The following is a 19183-nucleotide window of genomic DNA, read 5'->3' on the forward strand; positions in this document are numbered from 1 at the left end:
GTATCTAATATAAAAGCTATGTAAAAATGTGACCTAACCCTCTGCAGAAAGAATCTGTTGTGGTAGAAACTCCAATCTGTTTCCCACGCATAAACTATGTCAGTCGACAGACAAGACTTTGCTAAAGCTAACAAAGGATATTCTCAGTTCAATTCTAAAAGATGGGATAAAGTCATACACATAAATTCTTAGTACACCCTCGAACTTACCAGATGCTAGCTATAGAGAGTTGATAAATGCTTGCCTTGCCTGCTATATAACCTTGAAGAAGACAAAATGGAAGAAATTAACAGGCTCTCTAACTGTTAAAGTGACAAGATCTTTGGGAAAATGTAATCATCTTAGGGTTTTGATAACCCAGGAAGGATGTGCTAACCATTGTCAGATAACTGGCATTCTCTAGGTTTTAGGCAAACATGTTGAGAGAAAAGATCCATATGGATAATTTAAGATTGGCCACAGATATCTACATTGCATTACTCTATTTCAAAGCAATTTCTTATTTAGTACACAAGGCTGTTCTACAAAAAAGGTACATTTCTTGAAGGCAGGAGCATCGTGCTCTCCACCATTGTGTCTTCAGGGCCTAGTGTAGTGCTTGTCTCACAGGCTATGCTTAATAAATTTTGGTTAAATGCATGAGTAGGCTATCAGACTCTGAAAGGACATTGTGAAATCACAAATGATCTTTGTGAAAAGACAAAAATAAATCAATGTGAATATGAATGTGACTTTTTCATGAACTTAGATTTAAAATGCCAAACTATGTATATGTCTTTCCTGGTGGCTCAAATGGTAAAGATCTGCCTACAGTGCAGGAAACCCAGGTTCAGTCCCTGGGTCAGGAAGATCTTTTGAAGAAGAGAATGGCTACTTACTACAGTATTCTTCCCTGATGGCTATTTACTCCAGTATTCTTGCCTGGAGAATTCCATGGACAGAGGAGCCTGGCAGGCTATAGTCCATGGGGTCGCAGTCTACTGAGCAACCAACACTTTCACTTTCACATGTGTATATTAATTTGCATGCACACACATGGAACAAAAGGATGAATATTAAAGACTAGAGCCAAATTTTAAGAATAACCTAGCCCCAGAAGACTAAATTCCGTATTGGAAGACTTTTGAGTGTTAGGTTTATAACTTCTGAATAAATTTGAACATTCTAAGTGCAGAATTTAGGATTATATTTCTGTTCTCTGGGAGGAAGTTTATATTTATTGGAAAAAGAACAAATAATATCAGAAAATGTCTCTTAAAAGATCAATTTGGAAAAAAGTGAATAAGAACTGATAGGCCTATGACACAAGGCTGCCACCAAAGCTTAATAGTTGATGATAATAGCCAAACAATTTTGTTTATATTTTACTATAATAATAAGTAATATAATAAATATCCATTGCACTCTTAGTGTATAACAGTCATTTCTGCATTATCATAAATGACATACTTAATAGTTGAAAAGGACACTTCCACAGACCATTCTACATAGAGATCTTTGGTGAGACCTAAGATATGGAAGACTTAGCTAAGTTGCTTAAGGTCGCAGAATTAATGTCAGAGGATTTGAATATGACCGCCAGAGAAGCCATTACCTTATCCACTCCTTCTACTGCCATTCTTAAAAGAAACAGTGCTCAAAGACAAGAATTTAGTTCTGTTTTACTGTTTGTGGCCCATTTTCATGAGGATTTCCTCACTTAACTGTGGTTAAAAGTAAAATGAAGTCCAAGGGAGGAAAGAAGCAGTAAGAGAATACCTAAAGGATTAAAATGAATTCAAGATTACCAGCCAGGATAAACAACTTTCTATCTATGGAACAAAAAGAAGAGAAAGGGGAAAAAAGCCAAGTCCTTGACTTGAAGGGGGTATGGGATGAAATGACAGAAGGAATGCAGAGTTCTGGAAGGATCCTTCGGCTCAGCACACAAGAGCTTGCAGCTGCTCCTTGAGGCTAGTTCTGGGTAGGAGCCGGATTTGTACCCATGAAATCAGTGAGTGATTCTCATGATGATCCCGATGATAACTATGGCATCAGTCAGTTTATTTCAACCTCATCCTTAGTTAGTGATAAAAGAGGAAGATTCTTATTCTCTTCGCCAGTTCTTTTGCATGTTGCTGATTAGAAAGAAATCCATAACCACAGATAGATCTTTTTATTTTGCTGTACTTTTTACCTTAGAAAAGAAGTGTTGAGAGACATTTTGTTTAGGATCAGAAGAATTTGAGAGTTAGGTTTCCTGACTTTCAAATAAATTTGAACTTCCTGAGTACAAAGTTTAGAATCAAGTTCCTGTTTTCTGGGCAAAGTTTCATGTATTGGTGATAAAATGTGAATTTTCTGCTTCAAAGATAAAAGACTCAAATGATTTTTCAAGGCCTGAGAAGCCCAAGATAGTTATTCCAAAACTAAATTTTAATGAGTTAAGTGTAAATGAATTAGAAACATGCTTCTCAGATTTCTTATTAAAATATACATAAGGTTACAGGTTATGAAGAAAAATGCTTGGCAAAGTTCATCTCAGCAATTGCCAATCTTAAAACATTTAAGACATTTTATCAGTTGTCCCAACAGCAGATGGAAACTGCCGCTGCCTTCCATCCTTTGCTTTCATTGCTAAGTTCTTTAAAGCTTAAAGTGCCTCTTCTAATTAACTTCTTTAACATATAGCTCATCTATTTTCCCCAGGCACTTATAGAACAAAGTACAAAGTTGATATTGCCCCAGAATTTTAGAAGATAGTTAATTCAGCTATTTGATATCTAATTGGAGAACTGCAAACCCAGGCATACTCCTTTATATGTTCACAAGGATACCTTCAAGTTATGCAAACTTACATTGTTTCTGAGGACCCTTTGAGTACATATGGTTATCTATGAATGCCAAAGGAGATTAACCAGAAGTAACCAGGAGCCTGCTGTACTTTTTGCCTGTTTTCTATGAATATGCTTTAAAGCCACTTCTTTTCAGGATTTATGTTTAATGACTGGGTCATGCTTAATTTTTTCAAAGAGAGGTAGAAAGTGGACAAACTTAAATACTTGATACAAAGAAATTCCTTGTTGTTCCTTGTCAGAAAAAACAGAAAATACTTGCATAGAGATAACTATTTTTGCTAACTTGAAGTTCAGAGTATTTTATAAAGGACACTACAACTGAAATTGTCACGAGTAATAATTGCCCTTCCATTTTATTTTCTGCCATCTCTTTTTTCTTTAATTTGAGGATAATTGCCTTACAGTACTGTGTTGGTTTCTGCCATACAACAACATGAATCAGCCTGGGTATACAAATGTCCCCTCCCTCCTGAACCCGGCTTCCGTCTCCCGCTCCATCTCACCCCACCCCTCTAGGTGGTCCCAGAGCACTGGGTTGAGCTCCCTTTGTCACAGAGCAAATTCCCATTTGCTATCTATTTTACATATGGTACTGTATATGTTTCCAAACTATTCTCTAAATTCTCCTTCCCCCACTGTGTCCACACGTCTCTCCTCTATGTCTGCCTCTCCATTGCATGCAGATTCTTTACCTCCTAAACCCTAGGTAAGCCCATAAAACCCATATTAGGTACTTAAGTGCCATGTCTTTACAACACGAACACTGAACTGTACTCATTTGAATCCAAATTATTTTCATATTTCTCTAATTAACCCTACCAAGCAAATAAGTAAATATGGTGGCACTGTTGACTTGGTCTTCATTATTAAATGATTGTGATGATCCCATAAGATCTGATTCTTTTTATTCCTGCTCTAAAGTTGCTGCCTGCTTCCTAGATAACTTACACAAGAACATTTAGGTAGGCTTTTAGAAGCTTTAATAGTGTGCCATCTTATATGATCTCTGCACCCTGTGCTGTGAAAATGGTTGATTAGATATCTATGATCCACATCTTAGGAATGAGGACGTAAGTGACTGTGTGACATTGGAAAAGTTCCTTAAATTGTCTGAGCATCAGAGTCTTCATTTTAGTACTTGCCACACCACATAGGGTTGTGTGTGGGATAAACTGAGAAAATGCATATAAATATTTTAGCAGAGTCCCAATACATATTAACTGTTCAGTAAATATCAATTGATACATATACTATTGCCTAAGGTCCCTTAGCTATTAACTGGTGAAGTCAGCATCAAAGTCAGGATCTTCTAATTTCTGGTCTGGTGCTCTAGGTTCCCCATTGCCCACCAGAGCATTTTTAAACATATAATAAAAACCTCCATGTTCTTGCTCCTGCTTATTTTGCCAGCCCTGTGTTCTCCAACCCCTTACCCACTGGCATTTTAGCCAAGCCAAGCTGCTGGCAGGCACTCTCTTCTGCTCTGCCAGAGTACGTACTGTCTTTAGATAATCTCTTTCTATCCTGTGAACTCCCTCCCGTCCTTCAGGATCCAGATCAAGTGATGAGTGAACCTTACAGATCCACTAACAGGACATTCTGCCTCTGTTCCCAAGATTTTCTTCATCTCTGTTAAATAGCTGTCTTGTCATTTAACAGTTTGTTTCTCTCCTACACAAAATTGTATACTCCTTGAAGTCAGGAATTTTGTTTTACTCAACTCTGACCCCTATGTCTGTCCATTGGTTAGTATTTGTTGGACTGATTCTAAATTCAATTTCCTCCCCTTCATCATACTGCCACATGTGCTCAGGGTGGCTTTGGTAGACCACAGTTATAGAACAAGGGCTCTAAATAATATTTAATTAAACATTTAACCTGGCAGATCTGGTTCCCCTGGTAAAATATTGGTTCCCATTCCTAGAGAATGTTCCACTTGTGCACCTGATAGACAAGTAGACTGGATAAACTATAAGAGTTTCCACATTGTTTGAATTTCCACCAAGATTGCCATTTTTCCACCTTCATTTCCTACAAGTCTTTCCCTTGGCCACTGTATACCAACTACACTGATGTTCTTTTAGTCCCTAAACACCAAACTCTCTTTCAGCTTCATGGCATTGGCATGTGCTGTGCTTTGCTTAGTAGAGTCTTTCCCCATCTTCACATTGCAGTCTTCTCATCTGTCAAGTTTCATTAAATATCAACTTCTTCCATGAACATGAAAAGGCAAATAGGGCTCCTATTATTCTCCTTCATTGCACCCTGATTCTAACTCTCCCCTCCTCTTCTCTGTTACCTCCTCCCCTCATCCTCTTCTTCTTCCTTTTCCAATCATCATTTCCTAATGATTTGTAGGTATTTTATTTGCTACTTTTTTTTTGCCTGTTTGTCACATTAGGAGTAAGCTCCATAAGAGTTCTCTGTCTTGTTGAGTGTTGTATGACAACACTTCATGAGGATTACAAATTGAATGAATAAAGAAAGAAAAAATGAATGCAATAAACTCGGATGTTATATATACAGGTATCTATCAAATATAGCTTTTTTAAAAAAATAAACTAGACTAATTCAGACTATAGAGGCTTTAAAAGAAGAAACAATCTGTCAATAAGTCTGTAGGCCCTTGCGAGTCATCTGCTAAGCCAACTCTGTTAGGTGTGGCACTAAAAATATGGAATATAAACCATGCCTTTTCATTTGTTGTTGCTGTTGTTTAATTGCTAAGTCATGTCTGACTCTTTTGCAACCCCATGGACTGTAGCCTGCCAGACTCCTCTGTCCAGGGGATTTCCTAGGCAAGAATACTGGAGTAGATCGCCATTTCCTTCTCCAGAGGATCTTCCCTAACCAGGCATCAAACCCACGTCTCCTGCATTGCAGGCCGATTCTTTACCACTGAGCAACCAGGGATAATGAAGAAAAGACTATGTGATTTGATCTTCAGATCCTCTCAGATTCAGGCTACTGTTGCTTTTGTTGACTTTGACCTATTCATACTGGTCTCCTTTCAGTGTCTCCAAAATGCCTTTCTTCTTACTCAGAACATTTCCCCACTTTACTTGTTAGGAAAGATACATAAGATCAGTTTATCCTATTCCCTCATGTGCCCCTACTTTCTTGTCTCTTTCCGAAGTTCACTGTAGTTTCCCAATGAATATATTCTTCAGTCTGTGCCCTTCATTCCAGGCTGTGTTCCAACAGACGTCTGCCTTCCCACACTCTTCCAGAACTCTTAAGACTTTCTGTAAACCAAACAAATCCACACACTTCTACCCTGAGTATCTTAGTGTAACTTGGAGGATCCTTCTATGATTTGTAGTAGTCCTCAACAATAGAATAACTGTGCTTGCTTTAGAGACCATGGTGGATGTTTGAAAGACTATGAAAGGCTCATTAACATGATGGAAGAATGCTTCAAGAAGGTCCTAGAAAAGGAGGAGAAAGTTAAAATACTGAAGCAATCAACTTGACTTTCATTTTGTCCTTTAAGAGTATTATGGGTAAATAAATTCCCTAATATTAGAACGCCTTTTTTTTTTAATATAAATAGCATATTTTTACTAGCTGTACTTACCAAAAAATTTTAAAGGAATTAATCTTAAGAAGAAAAAGGTGGAATTTTACAGTTTCCTCCTTGCTTGCCAAATAAGAACTTTCTTGTCCCCCCGTGTTTTGACTACATTAACGTCTATGTTGTTTGCATACAGTTGCTAAAACATTAAATACAGTGTCTTTCCAAATTCATTGACATACCTTACTTTTTCCTAGTATGAGTTAGTGATTAATATAGCTTGTTAGGCCTCTAGTATGACTTTATAAACACAGCCCAGCTGTATTCACCCTCCAAAATTGAAAAATGAGAACTAGTTTTTCTCCATTTAACTTTTTCTAAAGTTTCTGCAAGATGATGCTCATGTTACAGTTAAACATCGGCTGTATAGCTTTCTCTTTCTTTAGCTATTAGTCCCTTAGGTATAACTCTGTAATCAAAGGGAGGTCAACTGTATCCAAATACAAATATGCCAGAATGTCTCTGGCATAAATCTCTCCCTAAAGATTTTAGTAGTATTACTTCAGGAGAGAGGGGGAAAAGTACTATGTTCTATCCAAAAGCTAAGAACTTAACTCATTTAAAAAATAAAATACTGAGTTATCCTTGCAGAGAGCTTTGTGAGCACAGGATCTATATGTTACTCATCATTTTTCTTTTTACTAAGTTTAGAAAGAACTTTGACAATCACAGGAAAACATGCTGCTATATAGGAACTATGTGGTTACTCTCAATGAATGCTTCCCATATTGCTATAAACTGCAGAGAAGTTATAGCCATCCAAATTCATAGTCATTTTCTGGTATCCAGTTAATTTCAGAAGCAGCTAAGGGCCAGTAGGCAAAACTATGAACTACATGGAGGACATTTCTTTCTGTTTGGATGTTAGCTGTCCAAACTTCTGAGCTTCATTGCTAATAATTAATTGTTCTATTTCCAATAACAGGTTTCAGGTGGAATGCCTCTGAAGGATTTCGTTTTACTTACCCTTTGTACAAATCCAAGCCCGACTAGATCGTATCTTGAAACCTAAATGCTTCCCATCATTACATTGGGAAATGAGTCCCAATGGAGTGGCACTGAAACCTGATTTTCATGAGAGCATTCCTCTTTCTGATTGTACACTGTCTTTGGGATGCTATTTAAAACAATTTCACTACCAGGAAGATATTTTTTGAATACCTCTGATTTGCAAATAATCATAAGTATGAATGTTTCCCCTCAGTAAGTGGCATGAATTTCCAAATGTTCAATTTACTTATGTAATTGTTTCTTCTCCTTCTCTTTCATTATTAACTAATTTTTCAGGCTGGTGGTTTGATGCCTGTGGCCCATCCAATCTAAATGGAATGTTTTATACAGCGGGACAGAACCATGGAAAACTGAATGGAATAAAATGGCATTATTTCAAAGGGCCCAGTTACTCCTTACGTTCCACAACTATGATGATTCGACCTTTGGACTTTTGAAGGCATAATGTCAGTCCAGAGCAATTTTAAAAGCCACCAAGAAATCTGGAGAAGCCACCAGATGAGAAACTGCTTGAAAACTTCCGAAGCAAACAGTATGGTCTCCCTTCTGGCAACAAGTAGCAGTTATGTGAAGTCACCCAGGTCCTTGACTATGAATTTAGAACCTTTTGAGTTCACAGAGTCTCTACTTGGGATGATTGTGTTCATATGGCTTGACTATAGACTGCCATTCACTGTCAAGCTTTTAAAAGGGAAGAAACTGTTAAGCTCACTGTGCTTCAAACTACTACTGGATCTTATTTTGGAACTATGGTAGCCAGATGATAAATATGGTTTATTTCATGTAAAACCAAAAAAAGAAAAAGAAAAAAGAGAGAGAGAAGAAGAAAACGAACAACAAGAACAAAAAGAGTATACATGAAGAATAAAAACTGGCTTGCCATAAACCTTTGGAAAAGATGTATTACACCAGTGAAATGGTGTTATTTCTATGCAAACCTAATAAGTTTGTACTGTTGCACAATTTAAATAAAAGTTCAGGAGGAACAGCCTTGCCCTCTGAGTTAGTGAAATGAATTTCAGAATTCTAATTCCTAAATCATACTTGCTAGTTGATGTCAGTTAACCCATCTTCAAATGTAAATTCCATTTTGGTAAACTATAAAGACTGTAGTGCATGAAGAATAGCAGTGTGAAGTAGAAACACACTCCGTTATTCTTTGACTTTTTGATACAGTTTTCAGAAAAAATGGACATAATCAACTATTGGACATATGAGATGAAAATTTATCCTTCCCCCGTGCTACAGTTTTCATTCATTTTAAAAACTGACTGATATATAAATATATTTATAGCCTGAGTAAAGTTTAAAGAATGTGAAATATATCATCAAGCCCTTAAAATAATATACATGCATTTAATATTTCCTTTGATATTATACATGAAAGCAGTATTTTAGAGTGTAATAAGTTGAAATAAAACCAAGTAAACTGGAACAGGTCATTTTACAGTATCTTCTTGCATGTGTCCACTTAAGTGTAACTTTATTATTTTTAAAATAATTATCTTCAATTCTTCACCCTGTTATTTCATGCTAATTTAATTTTTACTAATTAATTGAAACTTGCTTTCCAGATTCACTCTGTTCCAGTTTCTATAAAAGATACACTTTGAAGTCTATGAAAAATTGTACATAGCATGTTTATATCTACAGTAAACCTAATAGCTGTTTAATCTGGAATATGCAACATTGCCCTCAATTGATGCAAATAAGCACATTTTCAAAAAAACTACTATACCACTTTATGAAATGTACTATATCTTCATATTTTTCTATCTTGGGCTCTGTTTTCTTAGGCAATTTCTGATTTTAATACATTACCATTACAGGAAAAATTTTGGCAAACTTTGTATTATATGTTAAAGAAAACACATGAACAAAAGAGAAACTTAATCATAGTCACTTGACTAAGAAAATTCTAATTACTAGTTACTGTAAATCACAATGAAAATATTTCTATGGCTTAACTGATTTTAAGTCAGTTTTGGACACAGATATTTGTGGCAATTTGAAGTTACTATAGTATTTTGTCAAGAAGTGCTTTCTGCCTCTAAGTGCTCAAGATTACAAGTGTGAACAGTTTTTATCAAAACATAAGGTATACTCTGATATAAGAAAATTGAAATCCACTTTGAGTTTCCTTTCTTAAAAAAAGAAAAAGTTTTTATTGGGCACTGAGACCAGTTTTAGGCCTGGTGACTTGATCCCTTGTGCCTTTGTGGGTTTCCTCCATTTGAGAGAATAAAGCTACTCACATTTTTCAGAAATTACTTTTTCAAAGTTTACCATCAAATGTTTATACTTTTACATGTATATTCAAACCTGCTCTGCCTTAAAATTGTTTGCAGGTATTCCACAGTTTTTCTATTCTTGTCGACTCTTTCATAACACTGGTTAGCTGCTTCCTCTGAAAACCTCCTTGATGTTTTCATTTAAGTGAATGAAAGTGAGTGTTTTGTTTTTTGTGTTCCTAAAGATTTTTTACTTACCATTCTTTTGAAAAGTAATACTATTTTCCAACTTATAATACAAAAAATAAAAGGAAATAATGGGGAAAAGCATGATATTTACTGTTTTGTTATCTGGGTTTAAAAAATGAAATATTTCCAATTATTTATAATAAAGCAGTATAAAATGTTTTATGACTCCATTATGTGCACTGTCACCATTTTAACATGTATATCCTTTGCATTTAATTATTCAGGATAAGACAATTAGGTAATAGGATTTTGTCTTTCAATTTTTATATGAATTAAACTCATGTAGTTTCTATGCCAATTTATGCACATCAATGGCAGCTTTATTTGATTTAAATAAAATTGAAAGTAACACATTTGTGCAACTCCTCATTTTAAATATTTTACAAGTTTTAAAATTAGAGATATATGGAAGTATGGGTTCTATGAAAAAAATTACCAAATGAATGAAAGTCTCAGTCTTTGAAAATCTTTCAGTCTTGGATATGATAAGAAAGCTTAGCTCCATTAGAATGTTAGATCAAAACAATGGGTCTGAGTCCCACATCTCTACTGTGATTGTTATGTCCTGTCAATATTTTTTTTTTTAATTTCTTGTGTTTTTTTAATTGACTAGATTCTTTAAATTCTATAGTGTTCTATATTTGCAAAAGTTTTACACACATGATTTAATACAATCCCATAACAACCTTTTTTTTTAACCCTACTTCTATATTGCCCCTCCCTCTTTTCCTCTCCACAGTGGTAACCAGTAGTTTTTTCTCTGTATCTATGAGTCTGCTTCTTTTTTATGTTATTCACTAATTTGCTGTATTTTTTAGATTCTACATGTAAGTGATAGCATACAGTATTTGTCTTTCTCTGACTTACTCTACTTAGCATATTGCCCTATGTCTATCCATGTTGTTGCAAATGGCAAAATTTCCTTCTTTTTTCCAGCTGAGTAGTATTCCACTGTATGGGCTTCCCAGGTGGCTAAGTGGTAAACAATCTACCTGCCAATGCAGTAGATGTGGGTTCAATCCCTAGGTTTGGGAAGATGCCCTAGAGAAGGAAATGGCAACCCACTCCAGTATTCTTGCCTGGGAAATCCCATGGACAGAGGAGCCTGGTGTCCTACAATCCATGGGGTCAAATGTGACTTAGCAACTAAGAGTCAGACATGACTTAGCAATTAAACAACAACAACACTCTGTGGTGTATGTGTGTGTGTATATATATATATACACACACACATATGGCCCATCTTCTTTATCCATTCATCTGTTGATGGACACTTAGGCTGTCTCCATACCTTGACAATTATAAATAATGCTATGAACATTGGGGTGTATCTTTTCAAATTAGTGGGTTTTTTTTTCTTTTTGAATATATACCCAGGGGCAGAATTTCTAGGCCAGGTGGTAGTTGTAATTGTAGTTTTCCGAGAAGTCTCCACTGTACCAATTTACATTCCCACCGAGTGTAGAAGGGTTCTCTTTTCTCCACATCCTGGCCAACATTTATTACGTGTGTTCATTTTGATGACAGCCATTCTGACAGGTGTGAGGTGATACCTCATTGTGGTTTTGGTTTGCGTTTCCCTGATGGTTAGCAGTGCTGATCATTTTTTCATGTGCCTGTTGGTCATTTGCCTTTCCTGATTGGAAGAATGTCTATTCAGTTCTGCCTTTTTTGACTGGGACGCTCATTTGTTTTTTGATGTTGAGTTGTACAAGCTGTTTATATATGTTGGATATTAACCCCTCATGGGTCAAATCATTTGCAAATATTTTCTCCCATTTAGTAGGTTGTCTTTTTGTTTTGTTGATGGTTTGCTATGCAGTGCAAGCAAGTTTAATTAACTTAAACGTTTAGGTTTAATTAGGTCCCATTTGTTTTTTTTTTACTTTCTCTGCTTTAGGATGTCCTGTCAATTGTTAAATGCTGAATTATTATATGACAATTGACAATAAATTCTGGGAACTTGGTGTGGAATAATAGGAGGCATTTTGAATATCTGAGTTTGGAGAAAAGGGAAAAGGGCATAAAGGTGGGTACCATTATCAGCTATTTTTGCCACAAAACTAGGACTACCTTACCTAAGTTCCTCTTATATAAGTTAAACTTGAAAATAAATGTATGTTTCCTACGTATGCTATAAGGAATCAGAATTGACAGTAAAAAGGTGCTAAAACATTGTAAGTTAAAAATGGACTTAAAAGAAAATAAGAATATGTGAGCACTTTAATACAGTATCTAAACATCAAAACAGTGATATATACACCATGGAATATTACTCAGCCATTAAAAAGAATTCATTTGAATCAGTTCTAATGAGATGGATGAAACTGGAGCCCATTATACAGAGTGAAGTAAGCCAGAAAGATAAAGACCAATACAGTATACTAACACATATATATGGAATTTAGAAAGATGGTAACGATAACCCTATATGCAAAGCAGAAAAAGAGATACAGATGTACAGAGCAGACTTTTGGACCCTGTGGGAGAAGGTGAGGGTGGGATGTTTCAAGAGAACAGCATCAAAACATGTATATTATCTAGGGTCAGGGGGGATGCATGAGACAAGTACTGGGGGCTGGTGCACTGGGAAGACCCAAAGGGATCGGGTGGAGAGGGAGGTGGGAGGGGGCATCGGGATGGGGAATACATGTAAATCCATGGCTGATTCATGTCAATGTATGACAAAAACCACTACAATATTGTAAAGTAATTAGCCTCCAACTAATAAAAATAAATGAAAAAAAAAGTTTAGAGAAGAAAATTATTAAGGCTCTAAATTAACTTGAATATTTCCATTAGGAGAAAGGTATAACAAAAATATTCATAATGAGTTTTTGGATTATAATTACATAGCACTCCCTTTAGGAAATCATTTTATAGGCTTAATGAGCAGAATGTAAAATATTTTTAACAAATACAGTGAGCAGCTACCTAGCATCCAAATGAAGCATTAAGAAGGTATTAAGGGTACAGGTGATTAAAGCATAAGGAAATTTACAATCAGTGAGAAAAATAAGGCAAGTTACATTAATGAGCAATACAAGGAAGTTTGTATTAATAAAATTAATGTTTGTTTAAACTGCAACAAGAATACTGGGATAATGTGCTGAAAGTTATGTTCTGTATAGAGTATAATAATAATAATAATGTACAAAGAAAACAAGTGAGTAACTACTACTCAATAGTAAATTTATATGTACGTGTTTTTAAAATTTAAGGAAACACACAGGCCTCCCTCAATTTACACAATACATTTTATATAAGATGGTGTCTGAGCTTTGTTCTTTGTACACTTTAGAAGGACTATACTTGCTACAATTAGTGAATGCGTTGGAAGGAGGTAAAACTGGAAAAGTTTGGATCATTGAGGACAAATGATACAATCTGTTAGAATGAGGACCTGATATATACTGCAGCATAACATGAATGGACTGAATAAGCTAAATTTTGAGAGTATTTAAGGGAAAAAATTCAAATAATTCCATGATTAGATGGAAGGTGGGAAGGGTCAAGGTCATTCCAGATTTTTGTCTTGGCTAATTAGAGAGAAGATGGTGCAAATATCCAAAATAAGGAACACAGGTTTAGGGGAGTGGATAATGAGTTCAATTTTACATGTTAAATTAGAGATGCTAGTGATTTAAGCTTGGCAAAGGAATATAATGAGTCTGAGCTCAAACAGGACCAGTGTGGATGATATTAGACTCTAGATTATTTAGGCAGAAATTAAAATTATTAGACAAGATTATTTCAAAAGCATATGTAGTGAAATAGATCTCACTTAAACACTTGATCAAGAAATTTTAAGGAGCAGATAAACAACAAGAATTCAAAAAGGAGAAATTACAACTGGATAAACTAGAGAAAAATCATCGTGAGGGAATGGAGTTATAGAAGTCAGGTGAGTAGATTGCATCAATAAGTGAAGATGCCTAACTCACCATAGATGGTGGGGGCATTATGATTAAAAAGTGCCCACTGAACTTGGCATACAGGGGGCCACTGGTGATTTTTGTTAGGCCAGAATTAGAGGTGTAGGGGTAAGACACCAGGCAGCAAAAGGGTTATGAATAAATGAAAGGAAAGGACAAGAGGATAATTAGAGTTCAGACTCTTCCTATTTACAATAGAATTACTTCTAGGCTAGTGTTATATGTTAGAAGCTTTTTAGAAATGCAGAATCTCAGACCCCATCCCACTACTGAATTAGAATCTTCATTTTAATAAGATAGTCAAGTGACTCATCATGGACATTAAAAGTTTGAGAAGTTTGGTTTAGATTGTTGTTGTTGTCATTGGGTCACTAAGTCGTGTCTGACTCATTTGCGACCCCGTTGACTTTAGGCCTCCCAACTCCTCTGTCCATGGGATTTCCCAGGCAAGAGTACTAGAGTGGGTTGCCATTCCCTTCTCCAGGTGATCTTCTCAACCCGGGGATTGAACCAAGGTCTCCTGCTTGGCAGACTGATTCTTTACCACTGAGCCACCTGAAAAAGCCATTGGTTTATATTAGACTTTCAAAAAGAAGGCTGAAAATGAAAGGAGCTAGGGAGGGAACTAAAGGGACAGGAGTGGCTTTTAGGATTCTTTTTTAGGATGACAAGTGTGTGAATGTACTCGCAGACTAGGGAAGATGAGCCTTTCAAGGAACTGAGTCTGAAAGGAGGACAGAAAGTTCCTTAGATGGAACAAGTGTTCTGAGGTGGCTGAGAGCATGGACGGAGTGTTGGGAGGGGGAGGAGGTTCACTTTTAATAGGAGGAGAAATGTCTCTCTGAAGAGACAAGGATAGAATGAAATGCTGTAGGAGGCACAGCCAATTAATGGTCTCTGTTTCATAGAGGAAGTGGAAGGAAGGAAACATATTTGTAAGAGTGTGGGCTGTTCAATTAAACAGTGTTTGAAAATAGGTTCAACATGACCACTTAACGTAATGGGTGAAGTAAGAAACATCAAAAGGAGTCACACCTTTATCAAGTACTTCTGCTGGCTCAAATGGCAGCTCCTGCAATGCAGGAGAGCTGGGTTCGATCCCTGGGTTGGGAAGATCCCCTGGAGAAGGGAAACGGCAACCCACTCCAGTATTCATGCCTGGAGAATCCCATGGGCAGAGGAGCCTGGCGGGCTACAGTACATGGTGTCACAAAAGTCCGATATGATTGAACAACTAATGCTTTCACTTTTTAAAGATTTGATTGAGATTGGAAATCATGAGTGTGAACAGACTAATCTAATTTTCCCAGTGATTTCATATGTGTGAAAATAATGAAATAAAAAACCTTACCTAAAGCTCACTGTCTCCTCTTTAAAGCCCACCCAAATTCCCCTAGACTAAATTTCTCACCCTTCTTCTGTGTTCCCATGGCATTTTATTTCTACTTATGTTAAAGAATTTTCAGTTTGACTTGTGCTCCAGTCAGCTATGAATATACTTGTTCTGTGTCCAGATAATGAGCATTTGGGGTCAGGGATCAAATTTAATTAGTTTTTGTTGTCATTACCAGAACCTAACATTGTGTCTAGAACATTCTTGAATCTCAATTAAGTGTCAGATGATTTACATTTTTTCTGTTCCAGATTATAACCAGAGTTCTTATTCCGTGTCTCATTTTACATTGTGTTTCCAGGAACCAGTATAATGTGAAGACAGCTTAGATGGTAAGTAAATTGGGTTAACTGGGAGTGAGTAGGTAGAGGAATGGATAGACCCATGACACGTGAATGAAAACTGCAGGAATTCAAAATGATCTATATTTTTTTTTTTCTTGAGAGGTTATACTGTAAGAAAAATGCCTTTCTGCTTTCAACAAAAAGATTACAAAGACAATTTTTCCAAACATCAAAGAACATCAGATTATTTGTATACTAATGAGAATCATGTGGGTTACATTTCTCTTTGAATTAGAGATATTTTGTTTAGAGTATAAGGAACAACAAGAAACAAGCCCTGGATCCTAGCATATCAAAAACATCTGACAATATTTGAGCTGCCTATGTCCAAACTAGTAAGAAGCACAATGAGTCTAGTACTCAGAGAGCGACAACACTGATCTGAATCCCAGCCAAGGAGGGGACAGCCAAAGCACAGATGACATCATTTCTGGGGGCAATGGAACAGGGAAAAGGAGATGTGGGAATTTCCATCATTGTACCAAAAACCCACAAAAGCCTCTGCTGTAATGGCTCAGCAGTAAAGAATCCTCCTGACAATGTGCAAGAGACAGATTTAAACACTGGGTTGGGAAAATCCCCTGGAGAAGGAAATGGCAACCGTCTCTAGTATTGTAGGTGTCCCTGGTGGTTCAGACAATAAAGAATCTGGCTTCAGTGCAGGAGACCTGGGTTCAATCCCTGGGTCAGATAGACACCTGGAGAAAGGAATGGCTACCCACTCCAGTGTTCTTGCCTGGAGAATTCCGTGGATAGAGGAGCCTGGTGGGCTAGTCCATGGGTTCACAAAGAGTCAGATATGACTGAGCAGCTAACACTTTCACATTAGTATTCTTGCCTGGGAAATTCCTGGGACAGAGGAGCCTGGCAGGCTACAGTCCATGGAGTTGCAAAAGAGTCAGACACAACTTAGTGACTCAACAACAATAGTATCTTCTGGACTATCAGCTTACAATATTATTGTTTTTGTGAGTTTGTAGATTAAGAGTGAGGATGAGCCACTTTGAAAGGGTGCCTGGTATGCAGACAGAGATCAGTAAAAGTGTGTTCAGTGACAGTCTCTGGACCTCAAAACTGAGAAGTCTAACATTATTGGTGCCCTGTGGCACTTTGCCTCCATAGGAAAGGCTGTTACCTGAGAAATCTTGCAACCTGCAATTCTCTATCAAGAGTTACAGGGTTTTTTAGGTTGCCTTTGGGTTTTTTGTTTGTTCACTTGTTTTGGTTTGGGTTTGGTTTTTCTGACCAGGAGAGTGTGCCCAGCTCCCACACAAGGTGACCTAGAAGTGCTGAATATCTCAGTAAACAATTTTTAACAGATGACAAATGTCTATAGCCCTTCTTTTCCCCTTGATCAAGGCAACTCTGAGATGAATTCTACATTGTTTCCCATATCCCTCAGCAGAAATGAGTTCCCATTGCTCACACTGGCAACTAACTTGATAGCACACTATTTTGTTGTCTTATTTTCCTACATGTCTTATCTCCAATCCTTTCCCCATGTCCCTGGAATCACCTCTCAGATGAATCACTTGCCCTCAAATCTTTTTCTCATGCTCTACTTCGGGCAGAACCCAAATCAAGAGAAGTCTATGTGTATCAGGTGCATGGTTAATTACTGAGAAACAGAGATGCCTTCAATAATATAAAGACCAGTTGAGAGTGAGAACAGTCACAGAGGAGCCTTTATAAGGACAGATGGAGCTGGTGGCCTCTGAAAGCATTCACCTAAATAACCAGTTATAAGTTGTATTGTATCTGTTACCACTGTACTTCCCTTTATAAAGTTTTGCTAAATATGCCAGACTAGAATAAAACATACCATGGATACTTGAGAGAAGGATTTGTGCCCACTCTGTGCTAGAGTAGAAAAGTTAGAAGTGACCATCCCCAAGGCGCTTTTAGGGGTGGCCCTGGAGACTGGGAAGTCTCCAAGGGGGAGGTGAACCTGGAGTGATGTGGTTTTGAGCAGTTAAGCCATACGGGTTTCCTCATGAGAAGATGTTTCTGCCACAGTAACGTGGACTATTCCAGATTAAGGAAATCATCAGACTTCTTTAGGGCGGTCCCTGAGTTAAATGCATCCTACATGTACTGGTTACACTCACTGAGAACCAAGCCAATGGCCTACTTCTCCCTTTTATACTGTTCTTCACCTCTTCTCTATCGGCATGCCTCTCCCTGCCCCAGTTTCCTTTCCCTGCTACCTTTCTACTGCTCCAACTTCATTCCTCCCTGATTATATAGACCCAGAGCATTGTTAGTGCTATAAACCTTATAACTCAGTCTCCCATGTTTATAAAACTGATTAAATACAATCTCATTTTCTGTATTATTATTTCAGTGAGAAACATATTTGGCTTAAAACATTTCAATATGTTTCATTGTTTTCCAACATGAAAACCTTATTTATTTTCTACAAGAAACATTTTACCAAAATATTTATTTCAAACTGTCAGGTCCTTTTGTAGTATTGCACTGAGCTTTCTGCTGAGTGTCTCACAAGGTCGCGATCAAGGCCTCAGCAAGCTGCACACTCATCTGGAGCTTAGGTTCCATCTACGCACTCTGTTGGCAGAAGGAAGCTCTTGAGGGTGTAGAACTGGAGCCTCCTTCCTGCTGGAGGCGAGCTGGTGGCCATGCCTGGCTCTCGGCCACTCTCGGGGAAGACTGTGTGTGTTGTTGTTGTTGTTGTCCACTCACTCAGTCGTGTCCAACTCTTTGCAGCCCTATAGACTGCAGCACACCAGGCTTCCCTGTCCTTCACTATCTCCCAGAGTTTGCTCAAACTCATGTCCATTGAGTCAGTGGTGCCATGCAATCATCTCATCCTCTGTTGCCCCTTCTCCTCCTGCCCTCAATAAGAGCATAAGGGTCTTCCCAGCGTAAGAGTCTTTTCCAATGAGCTGGCTCTTGGCATCAGGTGGCCAAAGTATTGGAGTTTCAACTACAGCATCAGTCCTTCCAATGAATATTTGGGGTTGATTTCCTTTTGGATTGACTGGTTTGATCTCCTTGCAGTCCAAGTGACTCTTAAGAGTCTTCTCTAACACCACAGTTTGGTTGTATGGGCTTGACCCATATGAACCCAGTAAATTGGGGTCTACACATTAGAGCCAGGAGTGAAATCCATTACCTTCACAGTCCTGGAGATTATACTGGGCAAGTACAATATGAGGTAAAGAATCTTGGAGGCCAGCAAAGACTTCTACCTCCCATAGATGAGAAGGGGCTTACTGGGTGGCTCAATGGTAAATAATCTGCCCACCAGTGTAGGAGATGCAGATTCGATCCCTGAAGTGGGAAGAACCCTTGGAGAGGAGAAGAAAATGGCAACCCACTCCAGCATTCTTGCCCAGAACATCCTGTGGACAGAGGAGCCTGGCAGGCTACAATCCATGGGGTCACAGAGTCAGATACATCCTAGCAACAACAACAACAACAACATCAACAAAAACATAGATGAGAAATAAAGTATATAATAATACTCTGCTTATCAGGAAATAGATCTATGCTTTGGAAATGGTGCATATTCAAGAAGACGTTGTCATGTATATACGTATGTAGTTAATGTTTCAAGAAACAGTCTTCAACAGAGGATGTATCTCT

The 19183-nt window shown here is 37.4% G+C and overlaps 1 protein-coding gene across 1 annotated transcript in view; it reads left to right on the forward strand.

Moving 5' to 3' along the window:
• Window positions 1-10255, forward strand: part of ANGPT1 (angiopoietin 1) — a 290630-nt gene extending 280375 nt beyond the window's left edge. The window contains exon 9 of the mRNA XM_020879554.2: window positions 7699-10255. Within this exon, the coding sequence (XP_020735213.1) occupies window positions 7699-7859 (161 nt within the window). The 3' untranslated portion in view covers window positions 7860-10255. The remainder of the gene's footprint in view (window positions 1-7698) is intronic.
• The last annotated feature ends 8928 nt before the right edge of the window (window positions 10256-19183 follow it).

This window comes from Odocoileus virginianus, chromosome 15, assembly GCF_023699985.2.
Source record: "Odocoileus virginianus isolate 20LAN1187 ecotype Illinois chromosome 15, Ovbor_1.2, whole genome shotgun sequence".
In the NCBI taxonomy this organism is placed as follows: Eukaryota; Metazoa; Chordata; class Mammalia; order Artiodactyla; family Cervidae; genus Odocoileus; species Odocoileus virginianus.